Source organism: Cimex lectularius, unplaced genomic scaffold (assembly GCF_000648675.2).
Source record: "Cimex lectularius strain Harlan isolate CLEC.00 unplaced genomic scaffold, Clec_2.1 scaffold16, whole genome shotgun sequence".
In the NCBI taxonomy this organism is placed as follows: Eukaryota; Metazoa; Arthropoda; class Insecta; order Hemiptera; family Cimicidae; genus Cimex; species Cimex lectularius.
In genome coordinates this window covers 616,425-635,593 of record NW_019392679.1, presented here as the reverse complement: position 1 = coordinate 635,593, position 19,169 = coordinate 616,425, and the positions used below count along the sequence as shown (strand labels likewise).

Below are 19,169 nucleotides of genomic sequence, written 5' to 3'. Positions count from 1 at the left end.
AGACCTCAACACGAAATTTATCAATTTTCCTTTTTTTCTGTAGGTACGTGCTACTTTTCATTCAAAATATTATTTTGAAAACATACTCTGGTCATTTTTGTGTGATGACAGGTTAGTGAACTAGGTTGGTGTGCAGCTACGAATGTTAATTCCGTCATATATTAACGGTCCCTAATGACCGCCTCGGCTATTATGCTCTGATTCCAGTTCAGCACACTTCTTTGAACGTCCTCGGACTCGCAATTGTCGAAATGAAACGTATAAAAATCGTGTCTAAACGTATCAAAAGTTTTTTATCCGGTGTAAAAAAATGTCTCATTGTTTACTAACACCGTTGTTACGGTTGTCAAATAAAAGAGAACACTTACTGCCCTTGGATAATCAGTGTGAAATGTTCATTTGTGCTGACTTTAGGATGTAGGTAAAGAGTTGAATCCGCAGAAATTGGTTATTCTTAGCTTTTTGTGCAAATGCTCGGATTTTGTGCGTAACACGCTGCCACGGTGTCGTATTTGGCGGACGAACGCAGTGGAAGAAAAACCGTTTATACGTACGAATCACAAACCTTTTGATCTAACGGCGTGCCAACTTCGAATGGCAAATCCCGATCCGGGACTTTCCTACAATAAGGCTGTCTCGTGATTTCTAGGTGTGTCGTTCCCTTTAAAATTACCGAAATAGATAATCTGATCGCCAGACAACGAGACGCTGAACCTACAACTATGCTAAAAATAGCAATACAATACTGCTAATGGGCATAAGACTGCATTCTACATCAATAATGTAAAGAAATAGGCTAGCAAAGAAAATAAATATTGTACATGTTGCGAAACACTGCATTACGTAGAACAAAAATTATTAACACCCTTGCACTTTTAACAATTATGTATTTAGAAATTAAATTGGATTAACCCAACTTTGGGCGTTCAACCATTGAGGCGTTTGATGACAGATTCAGTGTTGATCAAGTTAGAATTTCTTGGCCATTATCAACCTCTCTAATATCTAACTGTTGCTGTTGTTCTACCTGTCAAGTTTGATTCAACATTGTTTTTACAATCGATTTTTGTGATTGTTTATTAACGAAATCAAGTTTACTTCTCGGCCGATAGGATGTCACGTGTGTTGTCATGGTAGAAATGACAAGTGTTACAACCAGCCACCTACCATGACCACGAGATGAAGACATTTTAATTACAAGGATCAAAACAATCCTTGTACAAATAACAATGTTGCAAAAATGCATGATGTTTCGACCAAGTTTTAGTTACTTTACAACCTCGGGAACATATATACAAAGAGATTTCCACTCACGGACATGAGGCCTTTTTGGAAGACGTCCTTGACAGTTTCCTTGGACATATGACTATATTGCCCGAGTTGGGGTTGTTCTCGTCGTTCCAGAACCGCCTCCTCATTTTCCATAACGCACGTCGAGAAGACATGGTATCCTTTCACGAATCTGGCCGTAGATCCACTGAGAGTCTGAGACCCTCTGTTTCCGATTAATGCCCTTCCCCTAAAAATAACATCTTTCATCCCCCACTCGCAAAACCCTGGTTGCCAATTAGCGCTGTCCAGATGCGGCAGTCGATTAGAGACTATTCCGATTACAACTTACGCCAATATCACAAAACCGAATTTTGGATTTAGGCAGCTTTATTCCAAATCACAAAATCGAAGGACGGGGTATAAGTTAAACTGCGTAACGAAACCGTAACAACCGCTGTTCACGGTCACAGTTTTACAACTAAAATTCTAAGAAACGAACTGGAATAATGGTATTCATAGTATTAAATACGATGGCTGGATGTAGTTATATACGCTACATTCCAATGATCAAGGACGTATAATGATTTATATTTGCTTTAATATACTTGCAACACATACATTCTACTTTAACCCAACCAACAGTTACCTGTTGAAAAAAAAAATCTCGCAGTGTCAATTTATTCCAAGAAGACGATAAGTTCAATTAAGATGGTAGAAATATTGATCGGTCAATTTAAAATTTACAAAACATAAATAGACTAAACACAGAAATGTTAAATCACAAAAATAAATATATTTATTTTATTTATTGCTATCTGTACATAATATAACAAACAAAAATAAATAAATCACGAATCAGGAACTGCATTTGATGTTTTGATAATTTATCATCTAATAAATTATTTAAGTCTTTGCAGGTGTTTTTAATTATTATTAATTTAAAAGAGTGTGAAATAAACATGGAGTTAACCTGACCCCATGCCAGGACTACCAAGAGAGAAAAAAATACCGATTTTTTAAATGTTCATTTTAACAGCCCCTTTAAACGTGATAATTTTCAATAAATCGGGGCTCAGGAATACAACTTAAACCTGGAAAACATTTTTTTAGCATGAAGAGTCTGTTTTTTGGCAAAATGGAAATGGGCCCCAAAAGGGGAAAATTTACAGTTATTCTAGTGGTGTCTTTTATATGAATGAATATAATTTTTAATATGATAGAAAGGGGTTGCTCAACCCCCCCCCCAGAAATATCGAGTACTCGGGGGTACGTGTGTGACATCTGGAGAGTAAAAGTAACTTATTAGCGAGAATGGAGTGGGTTTGTGGTGTATCAATGTGATCAGACTTGGTGATGCATATACATATGTATTGTATATTTTATTATGTAACTGAAAACCTGAAGTACAAATGAGGCTAGCATTTCAGATACCGATTTAGTTTTTATATAAAAGCAGAGGGTAACAGATTGAGGCTAAAATGGGTGCAGTTAAAAAACAATACTGTGAAAGACTACAAAAAGAAGTGAAAACACGTACAGGGCCGGCGATAGCCTCAGCTGTTTGTCCGCACTAAACATCCCACATTATTATTATTTAATGTGAAGTTGATTTCTGTTAATAAGGGTTAAAAAATTGTTAATTATTATCTATCGATCTACTTTTAATTTACAAACTTGTGTATCAAGATTTTAACAGACCAGAGACATTTTACCTTTCCTCTACCCTTGATGTATGTGGCCTAAGTGGTAAATAAAATAGTAACCATACATTTAATAATATCATGTTCACAATTTCAAATGGAAACCTGAACGACCTCTGAATTAATTTTCTAAAAAATTTTGTATCTCCAGAAGCATGGGATATTTTGAACAAATATGCAATTCTAGTACTAAATGCCTACATTTTTGTAATATATATATATATATATATATATATATATACATACATAATTATATACATATATATATAATTTTTTTTGAAACATAATAACAATTTTACTTGTAACTTCGTACTACTAGACAAGCTACGAAGTTGAACAAAACATAAACGTTGTACAATTTTCTTCGCGAAAGTGCATTAAAGAATGCAAGTCTTTTCGTTTGAGCGCTTTGCACCCAAACATGCTTTAACAACAATTCGAAGGAAAAGTAACATTGTAAAGCAAACATTATCATATTTCAAAATGGATTAATTTCCGACTGCAGCAATAATTTATCTAATATAACGCTTAAATTTTTTTCTATTGGCCCGATTTCAATTTTGAAAAAAAGAACATATTTTTCAGAGTTCAAACGCTTTTCAGTGATGTGAAATTCATGATCGTTCCAATTTTAGTATATGTACCGCAGAAGCAAATACATGAAATTCATGATGGTTTACATTTAAAACTTTTCAGTTGTGTGCTATAGTTAGTTTAAACCGCATTTCAAAATTATGATAAAAATAAAAATAAATAAGATTATTACAAAGTTTATTAAACTGCTATTCATTTAAAATTTGCGGAATGTTTAATATAAAGCAGTTCCGTGACTGACTGACAGACAACGCACAGACCAAACTGCTGGATCTAAAGGGCTTAAATTTCGACAGTGCATTGCTATAATGACATGGATAGCCGCTAAGAAAGGATTTTTTGAAATTTCCTCCTTTATCATATCATCATTTTTTACCATATATAGACCAGAAGAAGAGAAAAATTTGAGAGACGAGATATTATATTAGAAAACCATACTAGCACTCTGCACCGCATTACATAGTACATTAGATAGCACTTTCCATTAAAACAAAATCCTACGTAGACGAAGTCGCTGGTAAAAGCTAGTTATTATTTATTATAACTTAGCTAGTTATTACTTATTATAAATCAGTAAGTAAAAATATGATTATCCTTGTACATGAAATGGCGTTTTACGTGTAATTAAAGTTGAAATAGAAATATATTTTTAAACATTTCTTCCATAACGATTCCTAAATGTGCTGACACACTACAAGGCTTTTCCGTAATATCCTCGAGAAAAATGAGAACCGTGCCAATTGAGCCGGTGAATAATTTACAACCTAAGCGTTTTCCCAAGACGCGAAAACTTAAATCTTGTCTAACTCGACTGAGGGGAAAATGATTTCAGGAACGGCCTTCGTTTCCAGCCTCAGACTATTTATAAAGTTCACTGTTTTTTATTGGCCAAGCGGACCAAGTTCAAGATTGGTAATGTACCTTTTTTTTTAAATCTTTTATTGGGTTGTCCGGAAAATAATGCAGGATTTTAAGTTTTCATTAAAAAAAATCTATATAAAANTTAATACCAAAATCCTGCATTATTTTCCGGACAACCCAATAATATCTATTTTTATTTTCGGTCCGACGGAGAAGATACGAGGGCATTACTCTTAGGCATAAAATATGTTTAACATTTATTTAAAGTTGTTGGGCATAATTTTTCACCAAGCAAGCAGGGGTAAATCACATGGCAAATTTATCGTGATGGGAGCTTATGTATACAACTTTAAAAAAAGAGTTGTACCCGATCAGATGGGAACCGGACTAGGAAGCCAAAATTGTTCAGTACAAGGATCGAAATGTTTCACAAAAACAATTTTATAACAATATAAAAGGAATTCTATTCATCAAACAATTTTGTACATTTAAACAGAAAGCCTCTTCCTCTGAGATGAGATATTTAGAGAAGTCATTCTAGGAAACCTTTTAGATAAGTAAGCATATATGTAATAAAGTAACTATCAGGAAGAAGTCAACTGACCGCGTTTTTAAACTGATTTGAGGCCAAGAACCAAGGCTCTGTTTCCGCTGTCCAGATTATACTTTGTTTACAGACAAACATAGCCAACTATTAGAGGACTAAAAGAATTCCTCCAATTAATTAATTATTTACACCCTAGTATAAATTTTATATTGAAAATATTGTTTAAAACTGTCCATAATAAATAACAAACAATGATACTAGCGGATTCTTCTCACCCATGAACCCAAAAAGCTGCTGGATTCATTTGCCTCATAGACCGTATCTGAACTCCCATTAACACCTTCTAATTATAAAAAGAAATAAAAACAATTTAAACCTTGGCTAAAGTCGATGAATAATAATAATAATAATAATAAATCTTTATTTACAGGAATGAACATTACATATAAATCCATTATATTTCGTGGTCCGATTGACCAAAAAACTTCTTTCAATTAATTAATATTTTTATGTAAGGTATTAGTTGAAATGGACATTACGTATAAATTTGTATGTGAGCAAAAATAATATTTTGGTACATCCCTGCCTGTCAAAAAGCAAAGCTTATATTAGACAGCAGGAGTTTTTGGAGATCCTCAGAGGAATAAACAGAATATATCTTTACAAAAGCATAATGAAAAACAAACAAATAAACAAACATAATACAGAAAAAACGTGTAGTATGAAAAAACCAGCCAAATTAAATCTTAGCTTTAAAATATCTTCATTAGAATTTAAAAATTTTGAATTTATAAATTTTTTGCCTTCTTTGTACTTTTTGAAATTTTGAATAATGATCCTTCCTCCCCAGGAAACAATACCACAGGCTATTATGGATTGTGCAAGAGAAAAATATATTGCCCTTAATAGTTCAATTTTCATAAAGTTGCGTAAAATTCTAAATTTATAAAAGAGCTTTCTCAGACTGGAAACCAAAGAATTAAACAATATGAAAATTAAATCTCAAATTTGTGTCCAATGTCAAACCAAGAAATCTAACACTGTAAGCAAAAGGGATAGGCAAGCAAGAACACTCATCATTATTATCACAAATATGAAAAGCAAATTTTAAATTATTAGTATTTATTTTCTTTTTTAATGAAAAATGTAATATATTACATTTTTTGTGTTTAAAAGTAGAAAGTTTGAGTTTAACCAAAAATTAATAATTTTCATATCATTATTTTTAGTTTTACTTAAATTAATTAAATTATCACCTGAGAAAATGATACAAGTATCATCTAAATAATAAATATTTTTCCAGAGAAATTAATTTTCAAAAAATCCTTAATATATAAAAGAAACAAAATTGGGTCTAAGACTGTACCTTGTGTTACTCCCGATTCAACGCGTAAAGAAGAACCACAAACTGTTCCAACCTTTGTAAATAGACTTCTGTCCGATAAATATGATTCAAGGAGTTTAAGGAGAATATTAGAGATACCAATACACTCAAGTATTTTAACATCAACTTATGATCAACAGAGTCAAGCAGAATGGATATCAAGAAATATTTATCGATAGGTTGCTAGTAAAAAGAATAAAAAAATTATCTTTAAAGGAAACAACAATCGGTCTCAGCCGTCCCACCAAAAATCTATCTAATCTCTAAGAATCTAGGTTTTCGTTGCTTGCCCTTCATCGGGGAACTATCAGAAAAAAGTAGGTAAAATTCTTAAACAAGGTTTTAGAGTAGCATTTAGGGGTGTGTGCGTGTGTTCACTTAGAAACATCCTCTCCTAACTTAAAGACAAGGTTGAAAACTTGTGATATTAAATGTATTTATTAAATAAATTAAAACGAGAGTTAAAGAACATTTGCTTAAATCGAAGAAATTTTCTGTATTTTAGGACATCTAAATGAATCATAACACGTTTTCAATTTAAAGTTAAATATAACAGTGTTACACAACGTTAATAAATCAAGGGAACTAGATTGGTTTGGGAAATTTGAAATTAAAAAAATGTAAAATTAAACATGGAGATAAATGCATAAATAATAGATTTTGAGTTACCTTCTATTTTAAACATATACCTAAATTATTCTTTTTATCTAAGATTTTTGGTTGAGATGAAAAATTCGTGTCCCTAGCGGGATTGGAACCCACGACCTTCGTCTCAATAAGCCGCTGCTCTGACCATTTGAACTATCTTGACATCGATCCCCCCACCCAACGCCAACTACAAACGTTCGATTTTTCTCTTTTTTGTCATATTTTCAAATATCGTGTAATCAGGATTAGATTCTCAGCGACTTATGAAGTGACCATGGAGAGCTGTTAATGAAGTAATTACTTCTTTTTAATTATTAAATTAATCCATATTTGCCTTAGTGGTCATAATTGTCCGTTTAATTATTCCAATTAATTATTCTTTTTATCTAAGGTTTTTGGTTAGATGAAAAATTAGTGTCACGAGCTGGATTCGAACCCACGACCTTCGGCTCAATATCGGATCCAAGTCACGATCGCTCAAGTGGTTAGTTAGAGTAGCGGCGTATTGAACCGAAGGTCGTGAGTTCGAATATTTGACATACAAATTAATTACTATTTTAAAATTATTTTTCTTACAATATTTATTGGGATAATATTTAGAAGTGTTGTAATTCAAGTTTTTCGCATGTTCAAAACAGAGCGGTATTAAAACCATCTTCTCATTGGGACGTCGCAGACAATTCATGTCGAGAGACATGTTTGTAACTCCTTCATCAACTTGATGAACGTTTAATACTTGAAATCCGGATCGTTGTAAACAACAAAATCTGTGAGTGGAACCATCATTTACAAAAAGTTAATCTACATACTCACCCTACCTTAATCATTTCTATGAAAAAGGTGATGTCATAAGCTTATCATATCATCATTATTTATCATATCATTTTACAGGTAAAAATTTGAAATGCCTGTCATTTCCCAAGTACAATCTTTCCTTTTATTATCTGCTATCGAACAGCGTCATATGAAAAAAAGTGGAGAAAAAATGGAAATGATATGGTCCTATCGAAGTTGATAAACCATTCTGAAGAAGGGCGGACCTATCTCAAGTTGCCCTTCCTTGGCATAGGTGTGTGAATATTTGTCTATTATTTGCCCGCCTACGTCAAATTTTTAACGTAAACATTTCGCCTACTGCTCTTCTCTTTAGTCTATAAATCAACATTTCGCAAATTAGTCGGCGATGTCGTCTACGATTAGAGAAAAGCTTATCTAAGTGAACTTGTCAAAAGTTGACATTTCTTACATAACATCATCGATGCCTCAAAGTAGAAGAGGTCAATAGCTTACATGATTTTAATTTATGTGCCAGACGTTCCAATATCTCTAAAACTCCACATGTTAATTGTCATCGAGAAGTTAGATACCTGGGATAGAAAAAACAGTTCAGAAACCAATTTTTCTCTTTAGACTGTATACAAAAAGATTACTGTACCCAGTACTAATTCATCCCATATTAGGTCTACCTGTAAACAATGAGGTCATTCCGCAAGCTGACATAGGCAATACCTGGAGATCATACTATAAAATATGGTAGTATGACATTTCATGAACATCCCAATTGGCCAGCTCAGTACAGAAACAACTTTTAGTTAGAGCTTTCACCTCAATCTGCACACAAGAAGACCACTAGCAATAATACCTAGTACTAATTAGGGCCGAATGACAATATGGATGCTCATATAGGGGCCAGCAAGAATCACCCAAATAAGCATACAGGTAAGCATGTTAGGAACACTATACACAGGAACCTTGACAATCCTGAGGTGTCAGAAATTATAAAATTAACATCAACATGCTCATTCCAATCCCGCATTCTAGATATATGTTGTACGATTGAAGATTCTTGGATCAGAAGTTAAATTACAATTAAATTCTGAAGGACTGTTGCACTTTCTATGAACCATACAGTAAAGATACTGTAGTACAAAAAGATTGTTATCAAAACATAGTGTTGTGCAATTCTGACAATTTTAAACAAAAACAACAACAATTTTTAAAAAAGAATGATAATCCTTGCAAGGACAAGAATGGAAAAAATCTCCACCGCATTGACAGGAGACGAACCTTGCACACTATTAAGAACATTTTTAAAAGAGAAAAACAAATGATAGATAGATGATTATAGATAGGAGAACTAGCGCGCAGGCAACCTCTAAGAATATAGAAATTTTTCGAAAAAATATGAAAATTGACATCAATGAACACGTGTGTTTCTGCAAATAAACAAAAGAAAGACTGATTTATTAACAGACTTAGCATCGTCTTCTTATGCAAGAGAACATTTCACGGACGTGTTTATGATTACAACCCGAATTCCGCAGCCAAAGCAAACGACTCCTCTGTCATTATTACAGATTTATTATGTAAAGGCTGTCCCTTTAATTCTATATTTAATTCCAATGCAACTAGATTATATGATATTTCAACATTAAATAAACCGGCTGAATCTTTAACGTACATATATTTTGTTCATTCTGGCAAATCTAATAATAGCTTCTTAATAGTTGAACTGGAGTTTATTATTATTATAAATTTAAAACAGAAGAGTGCAGTTCATTTTAAATTTAGGCTAGTGGTTAAAGATAACTTTTACGTTTTCTGGAGTAGATTAGTTAGTATTTGTAATATAAAAGTTCTACAGCACGTAAGAATAGTTCATACCTAAATTATGGACACATAATACGAATTTAAAATGTTTTAATTAAATCAAGATTATTTAGTATGTTATAATTTAGTGTAAGAAATATATACCTCCAAGTAGGGTGAATTAGAGTACCTCTCCATGACGCTGTCTTAATAAAATTACAGTCTGAGAGGCCACAATTCAAAGTGTTATGTTTCATTGAACTTTAAAAAGATACGCTTTGAGGTAGGTTTTGATTTGCTTCCAAAAAGTTTAGAATTTATTAGGGAAATAAACTTTCAATGGAGGTCCCAGTACTTGTTTAGGGTTTAATACACCTGGGACATCTATGCTGGAAGAAACTACCCTTATGCTCACTTATTTTTATTAACAGAGTTAACTTTAATTCCGCTAATTAGAACTTCAACTCGACACAATCTGAAGCGACCACATCATTGCATTAGCTAAATAATTAGAAAATTAATTCAAAAAAATAAAACGAAAGAATCTACACCGTCTAACCAAAACTAATACAAAGGATAATTAATATATATTTGTTTAGTAGTCCGAATTGACCTATTAATTATTTTAATTATACTTTTTATCTGAGGTCTTGGTTGAGATGAAAAATCTGTCACGAGCGGGATACGAACCCACGACTTTCGGCTCGTGACACTAGATTTTTCCTCTCAACCAAGACCTTAAATAAAAGGATAATTAATTAAAATAAATGATAATGTAGGCATACACCAACGAGATAAGTGCAATGGCCTCAATTCGCTATTAATATTTCACACCAAATAATAGAAACCAGGACTTCCAAAACCATTAATGGTTCATAGAAGCACCAAGATTTATACGTATTACTTCTCTTCGCAAAGTATTAATATAATCATAGTCCAGGACGAATCTTTTCTCTACAGGAGGCTTTACGAAAAAATGAATCACAATTATGGCGAAATACTTACTAAATAATCAAAGAAGGCAGAAAAGAAAAACACCGCGCGATGCCATAACTTGACACCCTTTCATGTGAATAAACAATATGTAACTCCGCCAGTTAATCTGTGATATCATGTGTAGCAATCCTATTATAAGTTATTCGTACTAATTATTACATAATAATACTTTGAATCTCCAATTTGAATGAATGAATAAAGTGAATTCGTAAGAATTATCCCCTGTCAGAATCACTAATCAGCGCACTGGGAAAGAAAGAGAAGGAAGATGAGGCAAATGATGAGATTGAAACGACTCGTCCAGCTTATCTTAGTTCACAAGATACTTCCATGTGGGGCATTTAAAAAAAAAGGGTGTTGGATATGTTTATCAACAAACGTACATTGATACTTACAGTAAAGTGGTTCATTATAAGCTTTACACAACGAAAAGCTCGATAACGGCGGCGGATTATATGACAAGTTTCTCCCCTTGGATAAAAAGATGTAGACTTTGTACTAAGCTCTGAATATAGTACGTTTTATAGACCCGGTATGAGAATTCTTTGAGCAGAGCAGCGACCATATGGGTCTCCTGCCCCGTTTTTTGGAAGAAACAGGGTTATTTTATTGCATATAGTTCTGACACATGTATTGTTTGTTGTCCATTTTGTGTGTGTGCGTGCGTGCGTGCGTGTGCGTGCGTGCGTGCGTGCGTGCGTGCGTGCGTGCGTGTGTGTGTGTGTGTGTGTGTGTGTGTGTGTGTGTGTGTGTGTGTGTGTGTGTGTGTGCGCGCGCGCGTGAAGAGTGAGTGTATAGTGTGAAGGGCCAATGGCGGAAAAGTGTCCCACTCGACCATTAGGTTAGTGTAATAGGTGTAAAAGAATAATATCGAGTTCTCTACCACCCTGACTGAGTGAACCGTATACCAACAGGTAACACTATATAAGTCTGAGGGAGAGTGTGAATGGATATAAGGAGCCGATTGCGGTGGGAGCTGAAATGGCCTAGCTGTTGATGATAGATCCTGGAGCCAAACCTCGGTGGTTGGACGGGTAAGACCGAGGTCTGACCCCGGACTGCCAACACCCGGGGTGGATGATTCTCGTGACCTGCCGGTAAATTACTGTCAATTAGACAAAAGTTAGCCAAATAGAACACTTTTTGCAATAAGCGCTTAAGTAAGGAAACGAGAGTGAGGTGAGCGACGAGGCATGATGCAATAGGACTGTTATAATTTTTCGCATCCCCTATTATTTAATTATCAGTTACTTAGTGGATCTACGGACAATATACAGTCTCACGGCCCTTACACGTTGTGCAATGTTGCCCAATTGGCCGTTCTCTTAATATAACAATGTAATATTATGAGCTTCAAAACTGTGGGACAACGGAGCTGAAAACAAACCATGAAATAATCATAGAATAGACTTTTCTTTTTGGTTATGTATTTAACAACAGTAATGGCGGGGCAAGTTCGGTTTGATTTTCAACACGTGAAATTCACTAGAAACAATACGGATTTAAGTGTATACAGAGAATGATAAGAGTTTGCGATGAATAAAAAAATTCTCTTGGTCTATTCTTTCGCACCAAAACCGGATTAATAACTCCCAACCTATAAATGATTAGAAAGCTCTTTAACAGCCTAAGTTCTACATAATCATCATTTAGATAGAAATACTTCTAGAAAATTCACCCCACAAGCGACATTTATAACTACAACAGAACAGATTGAAAGAAAGATCGTTCTCTCTTTTTCGATAAAAAAACGTTATGTCACAGAAAACGGAACTGAATTACGTATAAGGATGAAAGGGTCCGGTTTTAATAAACAATTCGACAAAAAGGGATGGGACGGTGACAAGAGAAAGTTCTTCGCCCGGTGATACCGCGAGGCGTGCCATTAGTGTTACGATTCACATCGGATAGCGGAAAATAGGAAATGAGAAATGGCAAATTGTGTGGCACAACTAAACATGGGAAATGGTTGCCGATCTGGTCTATCCGACGGAAATCTTCCTGACGAAGCAACTCAATCGCTGCCCCCCTTCGGATCCCCTCACGCAAACAGATTATTCATTCGCAGACATATACACTGACAGGCAAAAATTCCACCAAATTGATTTTTTTTCATTTTCTCGATAAAAGAAAATTCTGCGCTTAATTTGTCTCACTGTTTTTATCAATAAATATTTGTTTATGCTGTTTTAAATTCGGAATATCAATTAGAGCTAAACACACTTAATCCTTAATCCAAAACAAGGATAAAGGATTTTTCAATGTTTCCTTATTACGGAATTTAAAATATTTATTCAGTCTCATTTGAATTCTGAAGTAAGAACTGTTTAGTTTTCATCTTCGTTTTCTTAATTTCAATTTTTAAACTTAAAAATGCCACTTAGTGCTGAGGATGGTTGCGCGTGGTGTGACATTATGGATGATGGACGTTCCATCAGGTGTGCGGCAATTGCCATCGGAGTTCCCTACGAAACTCTGCGAGAGGCCGGTAGACGTTTTCGAGAAACTGGGTCCTACCACAGAAGGCCCGGTTCTGGACGCCCTAGGGTAAGAAAACCACAGGATGACCGTTTTTTGACTTAGAAAACTTTTCGAAATCGCCACATTACTGTTGTACAAGCGGTACACACCTCATCAGCTCCAGAATGCAAGGTGTCCTAATTTCTGACCGCACTACTCGAAGAAAATGAAGTCAGTATGGACTGATGGCTTTTCGCCCAGTAGTAGGACCAGAATTGACCAGAAAACACTCGAGAACAGAGCTAATGGTCTTAGATGATTGGTCTGCAGTACTTTTTACAGATGAGTGTCGATTTGCTCTCTCATCTCTAGATGGGCGTGACAGAGTGTACAGAAGTAGGAGAAGGTAAGAAGCCTGTAATTTTTCCCAAAGCCAACCTTTTCAACGTAGCTCAGTATGGTGTGGGCTTTTCAATGGATAGTCGCCAGAGTTGGTTGTTCGTGGAGGGTCTTTGACTTCCACTCGCTATATGGATAAAATTTTGGAACATCATGCGTTGCCTATCCTCGATGAAATCAGCGACAATCCTATTCTAATGCACGATAATGCCCGTCCAAATATCACCCGCATAGTGCAAACGAACCTTCAACAGCATAACATCAGGGTCTAAGCCCGGCCAGCCCAGAATTGAATCCCATCGAACATTTATGGGAGAACCTCAAAACACGAATAAGAGCAAGTCCATCACTGCCTGATGCACTCCACATCTTAAAAGGTCTCTTCGTGAAGAATGGGCTAACCTCCAGCAAAGATACATTTCCAGACTGGTACAAAGTATGACGAGGTGTCTTCGAGACGTAATTAAGGCAAACGGAGTAAATACGCGATATTGAAATGTTAATTAAAAATCTAAAAAATGTTATCTGTCCGTCTTTTATTATTATTTTTTTTATTTGTTCTATTATTTTTCATTTTCCTTAGCAATTTACATTTTTTTAAACCTTTTTAGACAAAAACTCAATTACTAAACGTTAAAAAACGTGAAACCTTGATTAATATAGCAAAATATGTACAAATCAAATTATATTACAAATGGGTGGAATTTTTTGCCGATCAGTGTATATCAAATATTTGGAAATTCAGTGATAAAATAAACTGTGTTTCGGGATATACACCACCATCGAATTTACTATCGTTTCCTTACAATCAACAATGACAACAGCAAATTAAACCGTTGCATGGTGTGTAGACTTTCTCGTGTACACGAACTAGTTCTGAGGTGTTTTTGCAAAGTGGTAAAATTATATGTTTAGCTTCTTTCGGGATCGGGAAAAAGCTACAAGTCCGATGGTCACTGTTAAAAACATTAAAGCCATACACCGTGCTTTCGAATCGATTTTGGCAATAGACATGCACCCTCTGACCCAAACACCGCAGAATTGTGCGTGAGACGGCGAAACGCGCCTGATAGACCACGAAGACCAATAACGACGCAACTACAGGTTCATCACCCCGAACACCTCGAGATAAAACTTTACCACCTTTATGCTGTTAAGTTCAAGAACGGCATAAAAACCACAGACAACAAAAAATAGATAATCTTACAAACAATTGTCTTCTGTTTGTTTAATTTAAAGAACTGGATCAATAAAACACCTGAGTGCGTGAATTTTTACAATAGAAAAAAACATTATTAACAGAAGGATATTAAAAGGAAAAAATCATCAAATCGTACCAATCTCTCACTTAAAATCAAAATGGTCCAAAATAATCTTGATGTTAAATTCATTATTTCAGATATAGTAAAGATAGTATGTACATATATGTCTGAAATAATGAATTTAACATCAAGATTATTTTGGACCATTTTGATTTTAAGTGAGAGATTGGTACGATTTGATGATTTTTTCCTTTTAATATCCTTCTGTTAATAATGTTTTTTCTATTGTAAAAATTCACGCACTCAGGTGTTTTATTGATCCAGTTCTTTAAATTAAACAAACAGGAGACAATTGTTTGTAAGATTATCTATTTTTTTGTATCATACTGTGTTCAGGAGTTACGTATGTGACGGTAGAAAAACAAAAATCGATGTTATTTGTGTTGGCATATTTTGCAATAAGAATATAAGATATATTCATTTTTATAATTATAATTGTTCATACATTCACAACAGGAATGAGAGCAGGTGTAAACGGACCGAATTTCCCCCTAATAAAATTCCCCTCGGAACGTTTCCTCTCTATATCAAAGCGGAGATCCACGCAATTAAGCTCTGGGAATCATCGGGAAAGATTGAAAAATGGGGCTCCGGGGTGATGAACCTGGAGTATGGTGATCACCCTGGTCTGCCTAGTCTCGTTGTTTTGGCATATCAGACGTGTTTCACCATTTCTCCAAATTCGAAATAACCAAAATAAGCCAGCCAGTTGAAATGGCGTCTGAGAGCAAAACAACGAGACTAGCCGGACCAAAATGTTCGGAAACGACCAAACAAATTTTACAAAGTCGTTACATATATTGAATAGTTTTGAGAAAGCTTACGGGAACTTTCCATTAACAAGTATATTAAACATTGCAGTTATTTTCATGCATTGCATCTATTTGGTTCTAGCTTTCTATTTTTATCATACAAGTTGCGAAAAAAGATTGTGAAGATATAGATTTTGTATTTGTTAGTTTTACACGCAATTTTTTGTTAGATTTTGTTCCAAAAATATATGAATATATTAGATAAAAAGATTATTCTTACCTTCTTCCATTTTTCGTTGTATCTTCTTCGTCCAGAGACCCACCAGCGCCAGAATCCTAGAAAAAAACAATAACTCTTAAAAACAAAAATAAAAAGTTTATAGCAAAAATTCTAATTTAAAAAATATTTAGATTAGTTGATAATTAAAAACTAGATTGTGGACGTTTCGATAGGAAAACGGATACATTGATTATATAGACACTGGTCTTATATGGTTAAGACCTTCAACGATGACAACTCTCAATGAGAAAGACCAAGATGTTTACGTTTTTTATTTTCATTTTACTACTTTTTAAATATCTTTCGCATAAATTATTTAGTTTACCAATAATAGGGGTATTCACGTAAATAATTCCAATCGTGAAGAGTATTTAAAGTCGAGAGGTTTTGAGACGAAAGTAAAGTTAGCATTTTGTTTATTTAACGTGTCACTTGCTTATAATGGAAGTGTTCAAAAAATAAACAGAATGAAGAAACATGTTTCATTGAAAATGAAAGGAACAAACAGAGAGTAGAAGCATTAATTTTATGAAACAATTTGCAACAAGGAACTACAGCAATCTAGCCACGCCACTGCCTTTTTGCATACGTTTGACTTTAAAAAGGTTAATTATTTGAAAACTAATACAGAACCTTCCGTAGATTTATCAGGTGAAACTTTCAAAAGGCTAGGTCACATATAATAATACTATATATATTGACAGCACAGTAACACATTTAACACGATATAACAGTTGCGTTAATGCCTTAAATATAAACTAAAACATAACAGAATTATGAGTACGTTAGAATAGTAATGATCATTTATCTGTTTATCACAAATCATAGTAATGTTGAGGACCAGTGACTAAGACTTGGAGGTACGTGTAAACAATAATAAAAAAAGAAATTTGCCATAAATATATTTAAGGTGGAATGAACTGAAATTAATTCTTTCATCAAATTTATTTTTCCCCGACTGAATATCAATCTAACGGCCTTATTATGCTGAAATTATTACGACTAGCGTGGATCTACGGTTGGATTGTCGATTTCTGCCCCGTTTCGAAATAATTCCAAGGCCGGTATACTTAATAAGCCTGGTGGTTTTCAAAACAGCTCGATAACAGTAAGAATGTGAAAAGTTGTCAAAGAAACGAAAGGGTCAATGTAGTGTGTTTCCGGAGTAGCCATTGTTAAGACCTGCACGGTCCAATAACCTTTGTTCTATCCACTGGTCTTTTCAATCATACGGTTCCATCAGTTATTCTATTTCATTTTCATTCCTACTCATAAATGAATTTCATAGACAAATAGAGAAAAACCCGTCAAATAGCGGCCGTTTTCTTGTTTTCAGGCCCTTGAAAACAAAACGGTTTGAATTTGCCTTTATATGGCTTCTCGGACTGTAGAGCGGTAGCTGACCTAGACTTGCATTACTTTCACCTACGTCAGATGACGTATCGCAGGAAATGGTAAAAGAGTGCAAACTCATAACGAGGACAAACGATTTAATAATTGCTAAGTATAAATAAATTGAGCAGCGCTGAGTTTAATATTGTCGTACGGAATCGTAATATAAATAACAACGTTCGCTTGTTTTTAGAAAAAAATAGAAACCCGGCGAATTAAAAAGAGACTATAACCGCCACCTTGTCCACTCCCTGGTTCGGCAATAGATTAAAACCCTGTCAAGTCAGTATTTCTGTCTGCTTGTTCTTTTTTTCTCTCTCTCCCACGAAAGTAGACACAAAATTAGAAATTTGTGCACTTTCTCCTATTTCCTCGGCCCCAACACAAAACCGGTTCCGCGGGATGGAAAACAAATAGACTAATTATTGCTAGGTTAATGTCGTTCTGAACGTCAATTAGAATACAAACGGTAAAATGGTTAAAATGACATTTTCATCCCTTCTGAACACATTCACAATCCTGGAAAAAATCAACCACTACCAAGGGGAAAACAGCAAAGCCTCAAATTGCGCAACAAGTCTGAAATCAAAATACCAGAAGCAGAGTACTACAATTATTTATTTGAAACAATATAAACAGTAATTAAACATCATAAATTAGTGGTATTGATGCATACTGTGCTAATTGTGTCAAATTCAAGTCGTCTTGTAATGGAAATGTGCTATTTCGGAACTGATAGCACACTCGACGGTGGCACGCGGTGTGCTAACCCGCCGTAAACTGTTTTAAGGTTAGACTTTGGTTTACCTAACATGATTTATTAATCTGCTTATAATGGAAGTGTTCACAAAGAGTATGAAAGAAAGTAGTTTAGACAGTAAGGGCCAAAAATATAAGGGCCATATTTATAAGTAGTAAATATTTGTAAGTAAAATAAACTTTTACCTATTATGGATTTCCTTTACACTACAAGAACAAACGCGTAAATAAAATTTACTGTTCCTAAAGTAAAGACTTCCATGCATTATATCAATTCATGTAATTTAGTATTAAGATTCATACATCACAACAACATTGATATAAATTCCTTTTCCCTTATGATACATTTAAATTTTTTTTAAACACGTAATTAAAGAAGAGAAATGTTTAAAAGTGATATATTAATACATACAAAAATTGTTAAAGAAATTACATAAAATGACAATAGTCAAATAATTGAATGTATACTTCTACCATTAATTTGTATTAATATGTTTTTTATTTATTTTTGTAATTCATATAACTGTTTGTCAGCTTTCAAATCCTGCTCTCAAGAACAAATTACACTTACTGAGAATAGGCTGTTCATTTTACATTGTTTTGTTCTACATTATCATTTAATTTTGTTCTCGGCATTATGTATTATGTAAAGTAATTCAAATAAACTTATTTTTGTTTTTGTCTTTGTTTTGTAAAACAAGGCGTTTTTAAACAGATACTAGAGCAACTTTATAAGATTATTCGGAAATCGTGAGATGCGGTCTGGTGTAACGTAGGTTTCAGAAAAACATTTTCTTTATCGTACCAACGTTTCGAACTTTATTGAGATCATCTTCAGGGCTCAAAGTGTTTGTTTTCTGCGTAATTGTACCATTCTTGTGTATCGTGTTGAGAGTGAAGAACACACAAGAATCACACATCTACACGAAAAACACAACACTTTGAGCCCTGAAGACGATCTCAATAAAGATCGAAATGTTAGTACGATAAAGAAAATGTTTTTCTGAAACTTACGTCACACCAGAACGCATCTCACGATTTCCGAATAATCATCCACTAACGATCACTAATCACCACACACAACTTTATAAGGTTTATAAAGCAATCAGAAAGAAAGAAACAAATTGTCAAAAGAAGGATCGATAAAAAGAAGGTGAAAGAGAGATAAAATCCCTTTTCATGAATGATTTTCATCGAGGAATTATAATTAATTA

At 34.1% G+C, this 19,169-nt stretch overlaps 1 protein-coding gene across 7 annotated transcripts in view; it reads right to left on the bottom strand.

Moving 5' to 3' along the window:
* LOC106661365 (protein phosphatase Slingshot) overlaps window positions 1–19,169 on the bottom strand; it is a 93,834-nt gene that overhangs the window by 50,463 nt on the left and 24,202 nt on the right. For 6 of the 7 annotated variants that reach the window (XM_014384684.2, XM_014384687.2, XM_014384686.2 and 3 more), the window contains one exon: window positions 15,805–15,860. In XM_014384684.2, coding sequence (XP_014240170.1) covers window positions 15,805–15,860 — 56 coding nt within the window. Of the gene's footprint in view, window positions 1–1,314; window positions 1,472–15,804; window positions 15,861–19,169 lie in introns of those variants that run through there. The other variant, XM_014384685.2, reaches the window with a different exon arrangement.